At 43.6% G+C, this 18,014-nt stretch overlaps 1 protein-coding gene across 1 annotated transcript in view; it reads right to left on the minus strand.

The window, feature by feature from the left end:
* Positions 1–18,014, minus strand: part of CHUK (component of inhibitor of nuclear factor kappa B kinase complex) — a 29,628-nt gene that overhangs the window by 1,984 nt on the left and 9,630 nt on the right. The window contains exons 9-20 of the mRNA XM_083844855.1: positions 16,215–16,350; positions 15,041–15,235; positions 14,619–14,721; positions 13,434–13,557; positions 12,038–12,189; positions 10,864–10,925; positions 7,782–7,891; positions 6,648–6,697; positions 5,808–5,904; positions 4,818–4,965; positions 1,983–2,119; positions 402–501 (exon numbers count right to left, since the gene is read on the minus strand). Of these exons, the coding sequence (XP_083700981.1) occupies positions 402–501; positions 1,983–2,119; positions 4,818–4,965; positions 5,808–5,904; positions 6,648–6,697; positions 7,782–7,891; positions 10,864–10,925; positions 12,038–12,189; positions 13,434–13,557; positions 14,619–14,721; positions 15,041–15,235; positions 16,215–16,350 (1,414 nt within the window). The remainder of the gene's footprint in view (positions 1–401; positions 502–1,982; positions 2,120–4,817; positions 4,966–5,807; positions 5,905–6,647; positions 6,698–7,781; positions 7,892–10,863; positions 10,926–12,037; positions 12,190–13,433; positions 13,558–14,618; positions 14,722–15,040; positions 15,236–16,214; positions 16,351–18,014) is intronic.

Below are 18,014 nucleotides of genomic sequence, written 5' to 3' on the forward strand. Positions count from 1 at the left end.
GATTAATACAAAAAGCCTTCCTAGGACTCTCTCAGCCCTGCTTCTGCCCTAAGGAGAGCTTCATTTAATAACCAGAAAAGGGCTCTGGGAATTGGAGAGCCCTGCCCACTCCAGTGCAGGGATGTGAACCAGAACAGTCTTGTTGAAAATGAAACCAATATTCTGATCAAACACTACCCGCCGGAGTCTCCCTGTGCAGTCTACCCAGCTGACACTTTTCCAAGTACTACTTTCCGTAAGGACCAGCATGTTAGCAGAGTCCAGGGGAGTGAAAGACATTATGTGCCAGCCACAGCAATTTGCATAATTACAAATTACCCTATTTAAGGAGTTATTTGCACCCCAAAAGGATCTTGTGGCTTTTAAAAATCAGGTCCTCAGAAATACACCGACAGGCTTACCATCATGCTGTTACTCTGCTCTTGTCTTGCCTCTTGCAAAATACTGCTGAAGCGGTCGAGATAATTGAAATTCTCTTCTATCACATCAATAAAATCTTCCCTGTAGGGAAGGCATAACAAGACAGATTTAAAAGACAATTAAAACTGATGTCAGTAGGCTCTGCACTGAAGAAAAGAAAAGAAACAAACAAAAACAACGCAAGAACTAATTGTTCTCTGCAATTATAGGAGCTGCCTTGTAGTGCACAAAACATGCCTTAAGGTGGCATCGTGCAGATCCTGACTCTGGATGTGTGGATTTGCACTCCTTCCCTTCAGAGGCAGTACACAAACCACACTGAAATCCAACCTTAACAGAACCTGGGAAGCAAGCTGAGTACAAAGGGCCTGGAATTAAATCTCTCAACTCTTTATACAGTGCCTCACAGTGAAGCCATAGTTCAAAGAGAAGCTTTGAGGAGATCACCCATTAAAGGGTGATCAATGCACATCCCTTGGAGGTGGAATTTGCCCTGCAGCAGCAGACAGAAAAGACAAAGTAGCAAGAGTTGCTCAAGTTTCAAAAAACTGACTTCCAGCAACAGCCTGCTTAGAAAATGTTTATCTTCAGACCTAAATATTTCCTTGACCACCCAAAAACAAAGAGATGGCCAAATGGTTTGATAAATGAAATGCTTGTGTTTATAACCCCTGCCCTGGTCAACAAAATCATCATGGCTGCAGATCGAGTGCTGAGCAGTCTTTGAGGAGTGTCTTCTTTCTGTTAGGCTGACTGGAAGTAAAACTATTACTGAATTCAGAAGAGCGGGGAAAAAAAAAAAAGACAAAATCCAAACCCCTCAGCTCCTGACAACTCTCCTACTTCAGCTAGGACCAGCTGATAGACCTTAATAATGAAAGTCAACCAACCACAAGACTAAGTAATCTGACATGAAAGAAATTAACGGTACAGTGCTAGCTGACGGAGATTCCAAGCAGTAGCTAAGAGTGGTATGTAGAACTTGCACAGGACCAGAGTGTGGAAGTTTGTGAATAAAGATAACCTAACTTCTGATTTTTATAGCATTAGTAACTTACTATTACTAGGTACTGAAAACTTTTTGGGAAGGACAAAAAAAAACAGACATTGAACCAGATGGACTGCTTGCTAATAACCCCAGCTTCAGACATCCATTCACACAATTAAGACTTTTTAAAATCACTGAAGCCGTCTGTAATAAGCACTAAATATAGCCTGATTTATCTAGGACTTTCACCAGAACTTGGGTATGAAAAGAAACCGGTCAAAGTCTAATTTTGCTGTGGTCCCCTGGGCCACTGTTGTGGTGTAGCTGGAAGAAATTATTTAAAAATGCCAGTCAGGAACTGAACAATGTTGCCTTCAGAGGCAGTATGGTATGCCATAACGCTCCTTGCCTGTTATCCAAAAACCACCACATGGGAAGTGAAGACATGTCAACAGGATGGGCTCCCGAACACTGGAGACTCCAGTGGCAGAGGACAGGATTTCAGAGTGTATGCACAAACAATAGTTACATTGGCTCTTTCTCTGCAGCAGCATCCTTTCCCCATAGTTCTTACCCATCTCCGGGAGTTGCCATAGATGATAGCGGGTGAGGTACATGCTCCGAGGAGCTCTGGGGGAGCCACGTGGCTGCGGAAGTTGAGGCTGCCCCTTCCAGGCTGGAGCTTACCAGTGATCGAGAAGAGCTCTGAGTCTACAAAAAAAAAAAATTATCGATTTGCTGTAATAGGCAAAAGGAAGAATTTAGTCAGGCTTACTTTGTATGCAAGACTTGTGATTTAGGCCCCACGAACTCCATTTGTTATATACACAATCTAAGCAAAGTCTACAGCTAGGAAGTCAGCTGACAGAACCCTCAGTAAGTTTGCAGACACCAAGTTGGGGGGAAGTGTTGATCTGCCAGAGGGTAGGGAGGCCCTGCAGAGAGACCTGGACAGGATGGGTTGATGGGCAGAGGCCAAGGGGATGATGTTCAACATGGTTGTGTGCCAGCTCCTGCACTTTGGCCACAACAACCCCATGCCACACTACAGGCTTGGGGCAGGGTGGCTGGAAAGCTGGGCAGAGGAAAAGGAGGATGTTGGTCGATGCTCACCTGAACATGAGCCAGCAGTGTGCCCAGGTGGCCAAGAAGGCCAACGGCATCCTGGCTTGTATCAGGACTCGTGCAGCCAGCAGGACCAGGGAGGTGATCGTCCTCCTGTACTCTGCTCTGGTGAGGCCACACCTCGAGTACTGTGTTCAGCTTTGGGCCCCTCACTACAAGAAGGCCATCGAGGCCCTGGAGCGTGTCCAGAGAAGGGCTACGAAGCTGGTGAAGGGCCTGGCACACAAGTCCTGAGAGGAGCAGCAGGGGGCACTGGGGGTGTTTAGTCCGGAGAAGAGGAGGCTCAGGGGAGACCTCATTGCTCTCTGCAGCTACCTGAAAGGAAGCTGTGGGGAGCTGGGGGTCGGCCTCTTCTCACAGATAACTAGTGATAGGACTAGAGGGAATGGCCTCAAGTTGCACCAGGGGAGGTTAAGGCTGGAAATGAGGAGACATTTCTTCTCAGAGAGAGTGATTAGGCATTGGAAAGGGCTGCCCAGGGAGGTGGTGGAGTCACCGTCCCTTGGGGGGTTTTAAGGAAAGGTTGGATATGGTATTTAGGGACATGGTTTAATAGGTGATAGTGGTGGTAGGGGGATGGTTGGACCACATGATCTTCGACATCTTTTCCAACTTTAATGATTTGATGATGGTTCTGCAAATAGCTGGTGCCAACTGTCTCTGCAAATAAGTCACCTGTGCTATGCATGGCATGTATTTTACAATGAGGAATTTGGAGGAGGTGTCTATTGGGTTTACATGACAAGGTTTGGGTAGTGAGGGAGGGGTGCAGGGGTGGGCAGGAGCTGCCCTGTGTTAGAGAAGAGCCAGCTCCAAAAGGGACCTGCTGTTGGCCAGAGTTGAGCTAGTGAGCAATGCTGGTTGAGCCTCTGAGAGGGGGCATTGAAGAAAGGGTAAAAAATGCTGCACAGTAGCTGGCGAAAGTGAATAAGAAAATATGAGGGAAATAACCGTGCAGACACCAAGGTCAGTGAAGGAGGGCAGGAGGTGCTCCAGGCACCACATAGAAGTTCCCCCGCAGCCTGTGGACAGAACCATTGTGATGCTGGCTGTCCCGCTGCAGCCCGTGGAGGAACCCATGCTGGAGCAGGTGGATGTGCCTGGAAGGAAGATGCAACTTGTGGAGTGGAGCCCATACTGGAGCAGGTTTGTTGAAGGAGCTGCAACCTATGGGGGACCCATGCTGGAGAAGTCCTTTCCTGAAGGACTCCATCCCATCCAAAGGAGCAGCTTGGGAAGGAATGCATCCCATGGGAGGTACCCTGCACTGCAGCAGGGGAAGAGCACGAGGAAGAAGCAACATCAGAGATGAAGCGTTATGGACTGACTGCAACTCCCATTCCCCATCACTTGTGCTGCCCAAGGCAGGAACAGGCAGAAGAACAGAGATCGAAGTTGAGTCTGGAAAGAAGGGGAGGGTGAGCGAAAGTGGTTTTATTATTATTTTTTTCAGTTCTCACTGTCCTACTGTTATCAACTGGCAAAAAATTAAATTAATATTCCCCAAGCTGAGTCTGTGATGACTGATGGTAATTAGCAAGCCATCTCCCTGTCCTTATCTCCAGCCACAAGTTTCTTCATTTTATTTCTCTCCCTGTCCTGCTCTGGAAGGGGAGTGAGAGCACAGCTGGGTGGGCATGTGGTGGCCATCAAGGCCAACCCACTGCAATGTGCCATGTCCTAAACTGTGAGCCACGCACAGCAGCAACTATTTTGAGCGTGTAAAGACTATGTTTCCTATGCTGACCTTAAATGTTAGCATGTGGAAATCAGGAGATTGTTTTGGCTCTACAGTCACTAGAAATGATGCATAAAAAGCCGTGTATCCTTAGAACACCTTATACTATTCAAGAAAGCACCTATTTCACTTGTGCAGCAACACTATCATAATGACAGGTTTAAAAGAGCAGACTGGAGTTCACCTATCCCAGTATATGCCCTCCGATGCTACATGCTCAGGGAACCTAAGAACAAGGCTCATGTCGTGCCATGTCATGTGTACTGTACTCCAGCCTCCAGCAGTTTGCCATCTGAGGACTCACTAGAACCAACGACTCTTTTACTGGACTTCTTTTCCATTAGTTTATCTAGTGTCTTTCTAAATCTGTGTGAACTATTAGCATTTCAAACTTCTCTTCTCTACAGTGAAGTACCGGTTGTGTGGATGTATCTTTTTTTTTTTTTTTTCGGTCTGTTTTGATCTCGTCTCTTCACAGTTTCATTTGATGTTCCCTGGTTCCTGTAATGGAAGGAAGAGCCAACAACTAATCCAAAAGCTACTTACGCAAGCAATTTTGAGCAAATGCCATATCTCCCTTTGTCTTTTGCCCTGCATCTGCATCACCGAGTTATCAGCTTCTTTGATGTTATTTAAAGCCACTTCAATCTTTGGAAGCAAGTCAATAATCTTCTGCTTACAGCCCAAGAGCTTGCTGAAATGAAAACAAAACACAGTTACTTTTCTACTTGTGTGGCAACACGCTTTGGCAAGACCAAGGTGGCCTCATCTTGGGATTCACGAAAACGTCTGTGAGAACAGTCCTTTCTCTTAGCACAGCACTGTGATGCAGGTACAATAGCCGCAAGACTGGAGAGGCTCCTGGACTTTACTAAGTCCAGTTAAAACTCAAAAAAGCGGGCAGACAACACACAACAATACCCAGAATATAAGCTATTCTTATACGAGATACAAAAATTGGTCCTAATGACAATGAACAACAGAGAAACTCAACCATGGTATTTTAATTTTCCTTGGTCTGTACTGGTCTCTGTGGGCTGAGCATACTTTAGCCAGCAACTTTTTTTTGTGGCATAAGCCACACCTGAAAATAAAACTAGGTCATGTTTTGCTGATTACTGAGATCTGCATATTATTTCTTTTGTTGATCTGTTTGAGAATTTAATGAACAAATCAATGTTATCTTCTCAACTGTTACACTATTCTTTATTTTATTTTTAAAAAGAATTTAATCCCAACCTAAGCACTGGCAGAATTTGTCACATTTTAAAGCAGCTTCTTGGATGCTAACAGTACAAGCCATTACATTCTCCTCCCTCTTGCTACTAGTTGCATACATTAGCTGCATTTTAAAAGAGTTAGGTGGAAATTCAACTCTGACACAAAGGAGCAGAATTAATACAATTAATACTGCTATGAGAAGTTCACATTTGTGAACACATCACCTGGGTTCTGTTCTCCATGGTTTTCCTCTCCTTTCCCGCTATAAAGATACAAATACTGAAAGTTGCATGTTTGTTTTTCTGCATAAAGTACCTGAGATGGCCGAAGAGTTCCTTGAGAACTCGGTCTTGACTCTGAACTATCTGCACAATAATCTTCACCATGTCCGTGCTGTCACTGTAGGCATGATCTGGAAGGGACATCAATCACCATATAAGTATAATACTCTTCAGTGAGGAGCCACTGTGGACACAAATGCCCAGCACCAAAGAAAGTCAATGAACACGTGCAGCCACATAAACTGAAACATAATTAAAAAATTCTGAAATCAGCTAAAATCTCTCATTAGGCCCAGCTTTTCCTTAATGTCTCTTCTCTCCACAGGTATGTATACAATTCCAGCAACTCTTGCTGCCCAGATACTGGTTTCAATAAGGTCTGCAGGTGGTTGCCAAACGCGTAAGTAACTGACTCTTCCTACTCATCAGCTACTATGTTCAGAACACCTAGCACCCAGACATGGGGCTCCATCCAGTATAATTAAGACGTAGAAGGAGGAGAAAAGAAACTGCCCTTTGACTGGAGTGATGACAGAGTTCTTCCTGAATCTGGTTGGAATAAAGGACTACCCCGTAATTGGGACAGGAGAAAAGAAATGCCTGGAGGCAGACAGACTTCTTCAAGGCTGATGCTCCAAGTCTGAAAACTGTAGGACAAACTCATGTCTGAGGAACAGTGCTACAGGAATTTGGGAGAGCTCTAGGCTGAGCAAGAAGAAGAAATCAGCTTGAGGTATGCTCTTGAGTCTGGTTAATTTTAATACAATAATTTGCCTTCTCCTAAACAGTATTTTCAGGGTTGCAGGATTTGAGTTCAGAAAAATTAGCAAAAATTAGTGGTCAGGTACAAATGCAGAACAATCTCCTTCCATACCTGGTGGTCTTGTTTTTAATTGCTTGTACAGGTCTATGGCTCTCTGTTCCCTTCGAAAAGAAGAAAATTATTCGTACATATATCAACAAAGAGATGACTCAAGAAAAAAAAAAACAACACAACAACATTATAATTAAGTTATGCCTTGCTGAACCTCATACACTGGAGATGCCACCTTCTTCTGTTGCAAGTGCACAAGTATGGTATTTGGGATACAGTAACAGTCTTCCTGTGATGGAAGTCAAGACTTCCCTAAAAGCAGTCTCTCTTTTCCTGTGATTATATGCATTTTCTTCTCAGACAACCACTAACTGGAGGTTATTTTCAGTGTCAAATTTTCATGTGGCTCAGATGTGCAATCATTCTGTGATATCTTTAATTGTGAAACTTAATTTTCAACTATAGGTATTTCTGCACAACTGCCTGAAAAATTCTTGTTCCTGTTCTGCTTACTTTGCCTGGTCAATTTTACAGTGAAATTCTGCAAACAGAAAGACAGCCACATCAAAAACAATAGGACAATAGTGTTTTTCTTCTTCCCATTAAGTCTATGTTCTTTTACAGTGAACTCCTAATTTTCTCACGAATCACTGTAAATTCACTCTTCCCCAATTCCAAAAAAAATCCTCTGCATTTTTAATTTGAGACCAAGATATGAATATCTTAGGCCCATCCTATTCTTAGATGAAGGTCTCGTAGTCAATGACGGAAAAGCATCCTGTTCTCTCCAGCTGTGTTCTCCATGTTTCCCCAAGTCTAGTTATTGTGTGGCTGCAATTAAGTTAGACAAGCTAGGTAAGCTTGCTCCTGTGACTGAATGCTAATCTTTCTTGGACATCTAGCTTTCTGACAGATCAGTGTCAATCTGCCTTACTATGTTGCTAACTGATCAGTTGATCTTCAAGAGGAAGGAGGAGCATACGCCACAGAAAGTGGGACTTTACCTCTTACCAGCAGAATGATCTTAAACTGATTGCAACGCTACTCTGTATACTCAGATTGGAAAAAAATTGAGGAGTGCATTTCTAAAGAGCTGACAGAACAGCCATTACAAAAGACAAAAAAATATTGCTCAAACACCAAAGTCCACAAAATCCATTCATGTACAACAAAAACAGCAAGCAAAGGACTTACAGACTCTCCATGACTTCTCCTTGGCGTCTTGCATACGGACTCTTCTGAAGCTCCACAATCTCTGTGTGCAGAGCCATGATCTGTTCATCTAGATGTCCGATATCTTCGGCCTAATGGGGAAACGTAGCTGCAAATCAAACTGAAGGAGATATAAATTCCCAGAATATACATTTGGGTAGTGGGCAGACTTCAGGAGACAAAGACTCTTCAACATGGCTGCTGCTGTAATAACTGAGGTCACTATTAGTACCTTCTCAGTGATTGTATCACCTACATTCACATCTCTGACAATCACACTGGACGAGAAAAAACAACTTCTATATAAATCACAGTGCTTTAAGATGCACACTTCACACACACTCTGGCTCTACAAATGCTCCAGCAATGGAGAATTTTTCCCCTGCTCTTACAGAATGAACAAAGGATGTTCTCACATTTATTTTACACCTCCATATGCCGGGGGCGTAAAATAAATCTGTATTTTGGTCTGACATATTTCTAGTATTTCACACCTTCCTCAGAGCAAGGTACCAACCTCATACCAAGCCTCCCACATGACTTAGATGAAGCAACCATCAACAAACTTCTTGAGCATGTGGACTAGCCAAGTGGTGCCTGACATGCACCAGAGATCTCCGGTAGCATGGTAGAAAAGACACAGGCTAACAGCTTTGTACCATGGACTGGGCACTGATCACACAATACAACTGGGTGGCGAAGAAACTGCCTTCCTGAGAAAGTATTTTGGGATATTTCAGCTTTTTCTTTCTGACTTGGGGCTGTAGGATCTGCAGGAGGAGTATTTTCTAGAACATACTTGGTGCTGAAGCTGCAGAAGTACTTGGTGTGAGGCTGCATAAGTGGGATGTGACCCCTTGACCAGGAAAGGACATCTTGAAAGTAAAGAACAAACCAAGAAGAGGAAAAGTCACACATGGTCAAAAGAGAATCAGATTGTGAGAAAAATGTGAAGTAAACCCTGTTGTCAGAGTCTCTATCTGGAGCACCGTGGCTCACTACACAGACTAACTGTGTCTCACAGAAGTTAAGGTGCCCTCTAGATAGTCTAAGATACCACTGTATATTACATGATAAAATATTTTCCATTCCTGATAAATGTTATGTGGTGCGGCTACTTATTGGATTACACAGCTTGAAGACAGAACATAATTCTGATACTCTGCAAAGCAAACAAATGTTGATGCTCTTGGTTTTCTGGAAACAGCCATCGACAGCTTCGAATTATTCTGCTAGAAGCAGCTTCCATTCTATCTTTTTTGCTTTCTAAACGGAACTGTATTGGGTTTACGTTACAAGGTTTTGGTAGCACGGGGCTGTAGGAGTGGCCTCTGTGCAAAGAGACCAGGAGCTGCCCCCATACTGGACAGAGCCAGTTCCAGCTGGCTTCAAAAGGTACCTGCTGCTGGGCAAAGCAGATGCTATCAGTGGTGCTGTCATAACCTATTTAAGGAAGGGCAAAAAACACTGTGCAACAGCAGTGAGAGAGGAGTGAGAAAAGCATGAGAGAAGCAACCCTGCAGACACCAAGACCAGTGAAGCAGGTGCTCCAGGCACCAAAGCAGATGTTTCCCCTGCAGCCCGTGGAGGACCATGTCAGAGCAGACATCCATGCTGCAGCCCGTGGAGAGTCCCCAAAGGAACAGGTGGGTATGCCCTGAAGGAAGCTGCAGCTTCCATTAGAAAAGAAGAAACAACAGCCTTTGACAATAAACTTTTACACTTATCCTACTTCCGAACCTAATTTTCATAGCTAGAAGTTTACTCTTTCCCTATTAACATCTGGACAGAACTGTAAGCAGAATTAGTGCAACTCCTCACTGCTTTCAGTGGAAGTAGAATTAAAATGCTCATTCCTCAAAAATGGAGATCAGAATTCTAAGTAGTAGATACATTTCAACTAAACGTTCTTGTAGGACTCTCTAAGAAACACAAAGCCATTATGTCAGCTCAACTGTCCACAAATGAAGACATCCATTATCCATTAGGACAACTCTGAGTAAGAACTAGCTCTAGCTCCACTCTGAATTTCTTAAGAACGCATCTGTGCTGGTGTGTCCTTACCTCAAGTACTGTGTGCAGTTCTGGGCACCACAGTACAAAAAGGATGTAAAACTGTTGGAGAGTGTCCAGAGAAGGGCTACAAAGATGGTGAAGGGCCTAGAGGGGAAGACGTATGAGGAGCAGCTGAGGTCACTTGGCTTGTTCAGCCTGGAAAAGAGGAGGCTGAGGGGAGACCTCATCACAGTCTACAGCTTCCTCACAAGGGGGAGTGGAGGGGCAGGTGCTGATCTATTCTCCTTAATCACCAGTGATAGGACCTGTGGGAATGGTGTCAAGCTGAGGCAGGGGAGGTTTAGGCTAGACATCAGGAAGAGGTTCTTCACCGAGAGGGTGGCCACACACTGGAACAGGCTCCCCAGGGAAGCAGTCACTGCACCAAGCCTGTCTGAATTTAAGAAGCGATTGGACTGTGCACTTAGTCACATGGTCTAAACTTTTGGGCAGACCTGTGTGGTGCCAGGAGTTGGACTTGATGATCCTTATGGGTCCCTTCCAATTCAGGATATTCTATGATTCTATGATTTAATTTCTTTTACCAAAACCTAATTTGCATATTTACTCGCAAAATCCAAACAAATGTATGTCTGTACTCCTAAATGAAGTAGTGCAATTTTGAAACCACGGGTTAGTAAGGGATTGCTACTATTTTCAGCTTCAGCAATGCAAACTTTTGTGTGTAACAAAACCAACAACGACTCTTGGCTATAGCAATGCTATTTCTTCTCTGCAATAAATAACACATCTCTGTAGTCTCCTCTCCTATAGAGACAACTGAGTCTGGTGAAATTTGCATTTGTTTTGTTCAAACCAATAAATCCAAACAACCTTGTGACTGAGGACTGTTTCTTTTTAATGCTCCTTCCTGTAGCTATGATTTTCTCGTTCTCACAGCATAAAGTGTATCAAATAGACTGAAGGGACAAAGCAATAGACAACAGTTAAAGTTCCTGTCACATCCTCCTTCACAGAGAGATAATAAAGCCTCTTTAATATCCCCTACCTGGGCACACTGAGAAGCCTTCTCTTCCATCTCCTTCCATGCTTTGAGCATCTTTTCTGAAGCTTAAGAGAAGAGATTTGTTAACTTATAAAAAGCTATAGATAACAGAAATAAAGCGCGACCTGAACTTTGCATCTATCAGTTGAATTTGAACACAAACAGCGTAAGGCCAAACCTCCAAGCAGGAGGCATAAAACCAGAGATCAGAGAGAGCCAGCAAAGTCACAATGTAACAGAAACTCCGAGCTGACCTTAACTTGAAGCAAACCGTTTGTTAGGATTTCACTGTTTGCAATCACTGGTCTAAAATGGCTTTAAGTCTTTAAACACCATTATTAAGCTCAACAACTGTCACATTTGATTAAACACAGACTGTACAAAAAAATTTCACTGAGTACTTCTATTTTCCATCATCATCCTTCTGCCCAGTTATAATTTTTGACTCAAGTTTCATTTTCTAGCCATATGTCCAAACTGTGCATAAATTGCTACTGTCCCCTGAACAATATTTGTAAGATCCAAACATTTCTACAACATTAAAACTGCAGTTAGGGCTTTTTTTTACCTAATCTCTCAACCTGACTTGTGCTACCTCCTGATATCAATCACCACAAGATCGCTCTTTCAGTGCTGTTCAAAACAGTGTTACAATTACCATGTTGGTTTCTTTTGCCACAGATGGTTAGTAGCCCTCCTACTGCACATCAAGTGCAGCAACTCTGCCCTTCACTTTATGCCCACTGACCATTCCAAACCAGTAAGGCTTTGAAAAAAATAAACAGCAAACACTTACAACATGAGTATTTGGCAGAATGGGTAGTGTTATATATCTTAAATGGTAAAAAAAGTGACATCATTCACATGGAGCCATATGCACTACAGAAGCCCAATGTTCCTTTATTTTCTTGGCTTGGTATGATTAGTTGGGAACAATCTACTTGTTTCACTGTGCCTGAAGGTATGCAGACATCTTTTACTTATTATCTTCCTGCCTTTGCTTGTGCCAAACTCTTCCATTTTCTCCCAGCAAAAACATAAAGATGCTGAGGAACAGAACGGCAGCTCCTGCATTCATTTTCTTTTAAGCTAGTTCCTACCCACAGTCCTTCACAGTCAACTTGATCCTTTACAGGATCAGAAAAGAAACTCAGGCGAGTATTACAAAAATACGTACATATGCCATAAGCCATCTGGTCACTGTATCTCTCCAGGTCGAGGCGAATGCTCTGATGAAAGAATTCCAGCTTTGCTTTCAGTTGCTGAGATGCTGATACCATATTGTTTTTCATTTTGATTAGGTTGGCATTATACCGAAGGAGACTCAGCCTAACAAATGAAACAAGAACAGCACATGTTAGTTGAAAAGTGTAGGTGGGCTTATGTAGCCAGAGCCCAAAGAAGCTGTCACATCACCTGAAGGAAAGACAGAGTTAGCAAAAAACTGCCTAAGATCTTTGGAACAGGGAGTCTCGGTGGGGCCACAGACTCATATCCACAGAAGCTGCAGGTGCTCAGCAAGCAAAAGAGAAAGTACTTCCATGGTTCCTTCCTCCCTCTCCCCCCCCCCTCCCCATTTAAACTGTCTTTGCAGTGTGGACTATTTTTAACATATATGGGCTCCTGTAGCACATGTGGCTCCATGTGAATGATGTCACCTTTTTATCATTTGAGATATAGAACAGTGCCCATTCTGCCACTCAGTCATAGGATGAAACCTACAAACATAGCAAACAGTTCCATAGATTCTGTCACCAGTTCCATGTGAAACAACTGTCCTGGGCTGTGTTGGGAGGAGCACTGCCAGCAGGCTGAAGGAGGTGATGTGATCCCTCCCTTCTGCTCAACTGTGGTGAGGTCACACCTGGAGTGCTGGGTCCAGGTTTGCTCTCCCCAGTACAGAAGAGATGTGGAGCTACTGCAGAGAGTCCAACGAAGATGATTAAGGGACTGGAGCCCTCCTCGTGAGGATGGGCTGAGAGAGCAGGGACTGTTCAGCCTGGAGCAGAGAAGGCTGACTGAGGATCAGCATGTGCAAATACCTGAAGAGAGGGTATAGACTGAGCCAGGCTCATTTCAGTGGTGCCCAGTTACAGGACAAGAGGCAATGGGCAAAAAATGAAAACACGGGAGGTTCCATCTGAACATCAGGAAACAATTTTTTACTGCGTGGATGACGGAGCACTGGCACAGGTCACCCGGAGAGGTTGGGGGGTCTCCCTCCTTGGAGATCTTTCCAAGTTGTCTGGATGTGGTCCTGGGGAAGCTGCTTGAGCAAAGGTTAGACCAGATAACCTCCAGAGGTCCCTGCCAAACTCAGCCATTCTGGAAGTCTGTGACTATATTCAAGGTTCAACTTTCTTTAATTATTATCAACATCAGGAACTATGCAGTAAAATTCATGGAGTGGAACTATTTCCAAGCCCAGATACGCTTTATAATGTAAAAGTACAGAAGAGCAGAGGGCTGTAAAATTTTTGGTAATCAGAACTCCCCTGAGATGTACATTTCCATTCAAACAGTCTCCATGCTTATATAATACTGTATCTCCTGAATTAGGAATAACAACTTACATGGCAGCTCTCTGGCCCTGGAAAAGCCTGCTATAATCTTCTTTTAGGCCAATCACGTAGTGAACTGCTTCTGCCCATACCTTGCGCAGCTGAGGAATTGGCAGTTGGATTTTACTATCCTGTACTGAATGCAAGAAAAACATGACTGTACATAAACGAAAGAACAACTCTAGAAAAGGAGCCTAGTGCTTACACTATTCCAAATTCCTGATTTAGGTGCCTAAACTAAGAGATCAAGACATGTAAGAGCTGCTTATATGTGCTTAAGCATCACCATGTAACAAATAAGCTTTTCATGTTACAGTTCCCAGGTACTGGCCAGGCAGTAGCTCATGTTTAAACTCACAGCTAAGATTTCTTTGAGCATGTTGGTTTTTAGCACTACAAGTCATGGACTAACACCGCATGAAACACGGCAGAAGGCAGAACCCATGATTGGTTTTATCCACTAACTCCGTTGCCTGAAGCACTTGCTTAAGCTATCAAAGCAAATTTAGTTGCTCTCTTTAACCAATTGACACTGGTCACTGTCCTGACACGTGTTTCATCTGAAATTGCCTTCAAATCTTCTTTACATTTCCCTCCAGAATCCTGAAGTAGATACCTAAGGAAAAGATGTAGGATTCACGTGGGTTCCCCTATAGAGATGAGGAACTGTCAGTACACTGGGATATCAATGAGCGTGTTGTAAAAAGCCTTAGCCCCAAGATATACCGCAGAATAGGGCAATACAAGGGGATTCACCAGAATAGAATAGTCCAACATACAGAAAACAAACAAACACACACACAAAATAAACCTGAGTGGCAGTAAAAGGAGACAGGGAAATCCTGTAGAATCAGGCCAAAGAAAATTAATCTATTTAACAGTAACTGGTATGTGTCACGAGGCATTTCCTTTACATGCAGCATCCTTGCAGATGTCTCCTGTCCTTTGACACTGTTTTTTCTTTCGTAGAGGTATAGTAGGTCAGGCAATAAATGCTTTGACCTGTTAAATCTACAAAATGTGGAAATACAGCACTGTAGATGAAACTTTGTTAGGCTGCTCCAGGTTCTTAAATGGTCCTCTTTATACTAGAGGCTGCCCTTCAAGATATACACAGAGATCTGTAAGGCAAATCTACTTCCATATTAAGTGAGAAGCAATGCTTTCAGGTCCAAGGGGTCCTCCAGCATTACTTACCAATGTAATTTACACAGTCAGACAGACTCCGAGAAGCAAAGGGTCCATCATAGACGGTTTTGCTTTTATCAAACAAATAGACCATATAGCTATCCCAGCCTCTCTGGTGAGGAAAAAGAACATGAATATGAGAAATCCTGGTTACAACATGAACTAATTATTGTTGACAGAAACTCATCTGATGCCTTAAAAAAACACATTTTGATAGATCCTACAGAAACACAGGACCATTTGCTAGCAAGTTACTTTAAATAAAGATTTAGAGTATAACCACAGGAACCTAATTTACATTACCCAATAAAGAAAATAATGCTGCATAGAGTAAACTCTCCAGTGGGAAGAGAACAAGGCAATTAATCTTTCCTAAGATTTTACATTTCCTGAGAATGTGAAAGACATTAAATGAACAGAATCATTCTTACTACGCCATCAATAACACATTGGGAAGCAGGCTTCCGGGGGTCCAGGCAAATTCCTGTTTCCAAGAGTAGTTCCTGATTACCAGTACTTATTCCAGTTTCATACTCAATCCGAGTCTGAAGGGAATGAAGGCTTTCCTCGGGATGCAAGAGAAATGAAACAATCTTGGCAGAGGTCATATTTAGGATATGTACTATCTGTAAAAAGAGTACAAGTTAATTACAAATCACTGGCTGTCAAAGACAAAGGACACAAAGGCATTGGAGGGAGTATGTAGCAATAAATGTAAGTTAGGCTAAGAGCATCATTTGAGTTTTGATAGCCACAATAATCAAGTAAAAGCCCCATAACAAAAAATTCAAAGCCTGGGCCTTTAACTTTTAATGTCAGAGAAAACTATGATCAAACCAATTAACAGCTTGCATAAGCCAAGCCGCAGCTTAATTACATCAAAAGAATAGCGACAAGCTAGAAAAAAGGCCATCTTCAGTCCTGTTGTCTCTGATGTTGGCCAACATCGCTCCTAAGAAGGGGAGTCTCACATCTTTTAATTCCTCCATGTAAAGAAAGCATTTACACACCTCTGCCTATCATTGCTTTCTCTAGTTTTACTGTATCTGGGTGGAGACTGTAGGACCCAAACCCCACCACAATATACAGATTTTTTCAAGTCCCAATTATTGGCACAACATTTCTTGCTTCTGTCTCCAATTCCTCTGGAATCCTTCCAGATCAGACCAAACTGTCCTCTGGCTTCTGCACACACTTGCCTCAGCTAGTCTCACTGCAGCAAAGCTCCAATAAATTACTTGGAGGGGAACAGCCAAGTGAATATAATCTCTGCTCTACTACATGTAGTAGTACATGGGCCTGGAAATCACAGTATCAGTAACAGTGTTCAAAAGTCATTAGAAAATATTAAACCATCACTTGAGCTTGCTGAGTCCTTACTAAGATGACAGGCAGGAATATAGGGCCATTCTTCTAGAGAGATTAATATAACTGGTGATATTCTGCCTTCGAATATGTACTGGACAGGCTGCATATACACTTCCCAATACCAACAAAAACATCCCTCATGATCCACAAGTTGGATGATGCCAGGATTATAGCCTTGCTCCACTGAATGCAATTTCTGTCCTCTGCTTTCAGTAAACCCAATAAAACTACGCTCACCTTCAAATTCAGTATGTGATCCATTACTACGAAACACTTTGGACGGCTGGTCTCAGGATCAAAACCTCCACCCCTCTGTTGTGGATCCCAGTTCAGCATCAGTTGCAACCAGTTTTCCATGGGTTCTACAATTAAACTAAACAATAACAACTTTATAAACAGAAGAGTCATGAGAAAGAGAAGGCAGATATTCTGCCACGCTAAACCCACTTAGGAAACCAAAGTCTTACAAAAGCAGTAAGGTTACGAGAACATCTCGAAGAATAGTATGCAGTGCAAAAAGCTCAAAGCACTACATAACTCTAGTTACATTTCATTCTCAACTTCAGTACTTTTCCTAGAAGTTTGCCAGTGCCAATGAGTTGTGCTGCACCTGCTGGGCACTTTAGCACTTGTGTCTTTAGATAAGCGACAAATAACCTGAGTCTGACTTCTGACTTGGTCAGAATCCTTAATTCTTCCTTCTTAATTTAGGTTGGAGGCACTCCCAGAGGTCTCTCAGTCTGGGCATTGCTCCCAGCAGGGCCAGTGCCACAGATCCAGCAGGCTGCACAGGGCCATATCAGGGATATAAACATGAAGAATTCCCACTGCCTGGGCCTGTCCCATGGATGCATTACTAGCACGGGGTAACTTTTTCTTGTGTCAAATTTCACTTCCCTTTTTGAAACTTGCACTGTGGCCTTCTGTCCTCTCATTTTGCCCCCTGGTAAGAGTCTGAATCCATTGTCTCTGTAATGTCCCACTAGACAGTGGGAGACAAAAATCAGATCCCCCTTTGCCTTCTTTGTCGTTCTGAACAAGCCCAGCTTCAGGGACCTCTTTTTTAATACGCTCAGCATGCTCTGACCATCTTTGTGTCCTTTGCTGGGCTTGCTGCAGTTTTTATCCATCACAAGTACTAGAAGCCTTTGCTTTCACCGAGCAGCTAATTCAAGTACCTGTGACTAAGTTGTATTAGAAGTGTTTAAGACCTGGTTTATGAGATTTAATACCATCAAATTTTCAGGTAGATATTACTCAGTGGCCGTGTGATAATGGGCGGAAAGCAGTGACAGAGCTCACACTGCAAGGTGAACTGCTACCGTATCATTTATACCGCCACTCTCAGTGAACAGCCCAAAGTATCAAAAAAAGAGCCACTGTGGCTATAGGCTATTCATAGAATCACAGAATGGTGTGGGTTGGAAGGGAACTTAAAGCCCATCCATTTCCAAGTCCTGCCATGCACAGGGACACCTCCCACCAGCCCAGGCTTCCCAGAGCCCCATCCAACCTGGCCTTGGGCACTGCTGGGGTGGGGCATCCACAGCTTCTCTGGGCAGTCTGTGCCAGTGTCCCACCACCCTCACAGGGAAGAATTTCTTCCTAACGTCTAATCTAAACCTACGCTCTCTTAGTTTAAAGCCATTTCACCTTGTCCTATCACTACACGTCCTGACAAAGAGTCCCTCTCCAGCTTTCCTGTGGACCGCCTTTAGGTACTGGAAGGCTGCTGTACGGTCTCCCCGGAGCCTTCCTCAGGCTGAACAATCCCAACTGCCTCAGCCTGACTCTGTAGCAGAGGTGCTCCAGCCCTTTGACCATCCTTGTGGCCCCCTCTGGACTCGCTCTAATAGGTCCATGCATGTCCTTCTTGTTGTGAGGGCCCCAGAGCTGAACACAGGGCTCCAGATGGGGTCTGACGAGAGCAGAGCAGAGGGGGACATTCCCCTCCCTCGCCCTGCTGCCCACACTGCTGTTGGTGCAGCCCAGGGTACAGTTTGTTTTCTGGGCTGCACGCACACATTACTAGCTCTT

The sequence above is a fragment of the Anser anser genome, assembly GCF_964211835.1.
Source record: "Anser anser genome assembly, chromosome: 7".
In the NCBI taxonomy this organism is placed as follows: domain Eukaryota; kingdom Metazoa; phylum Chordata; class Aves; order Anseriformes; family Anatidae; genus Anser; species Anser anser.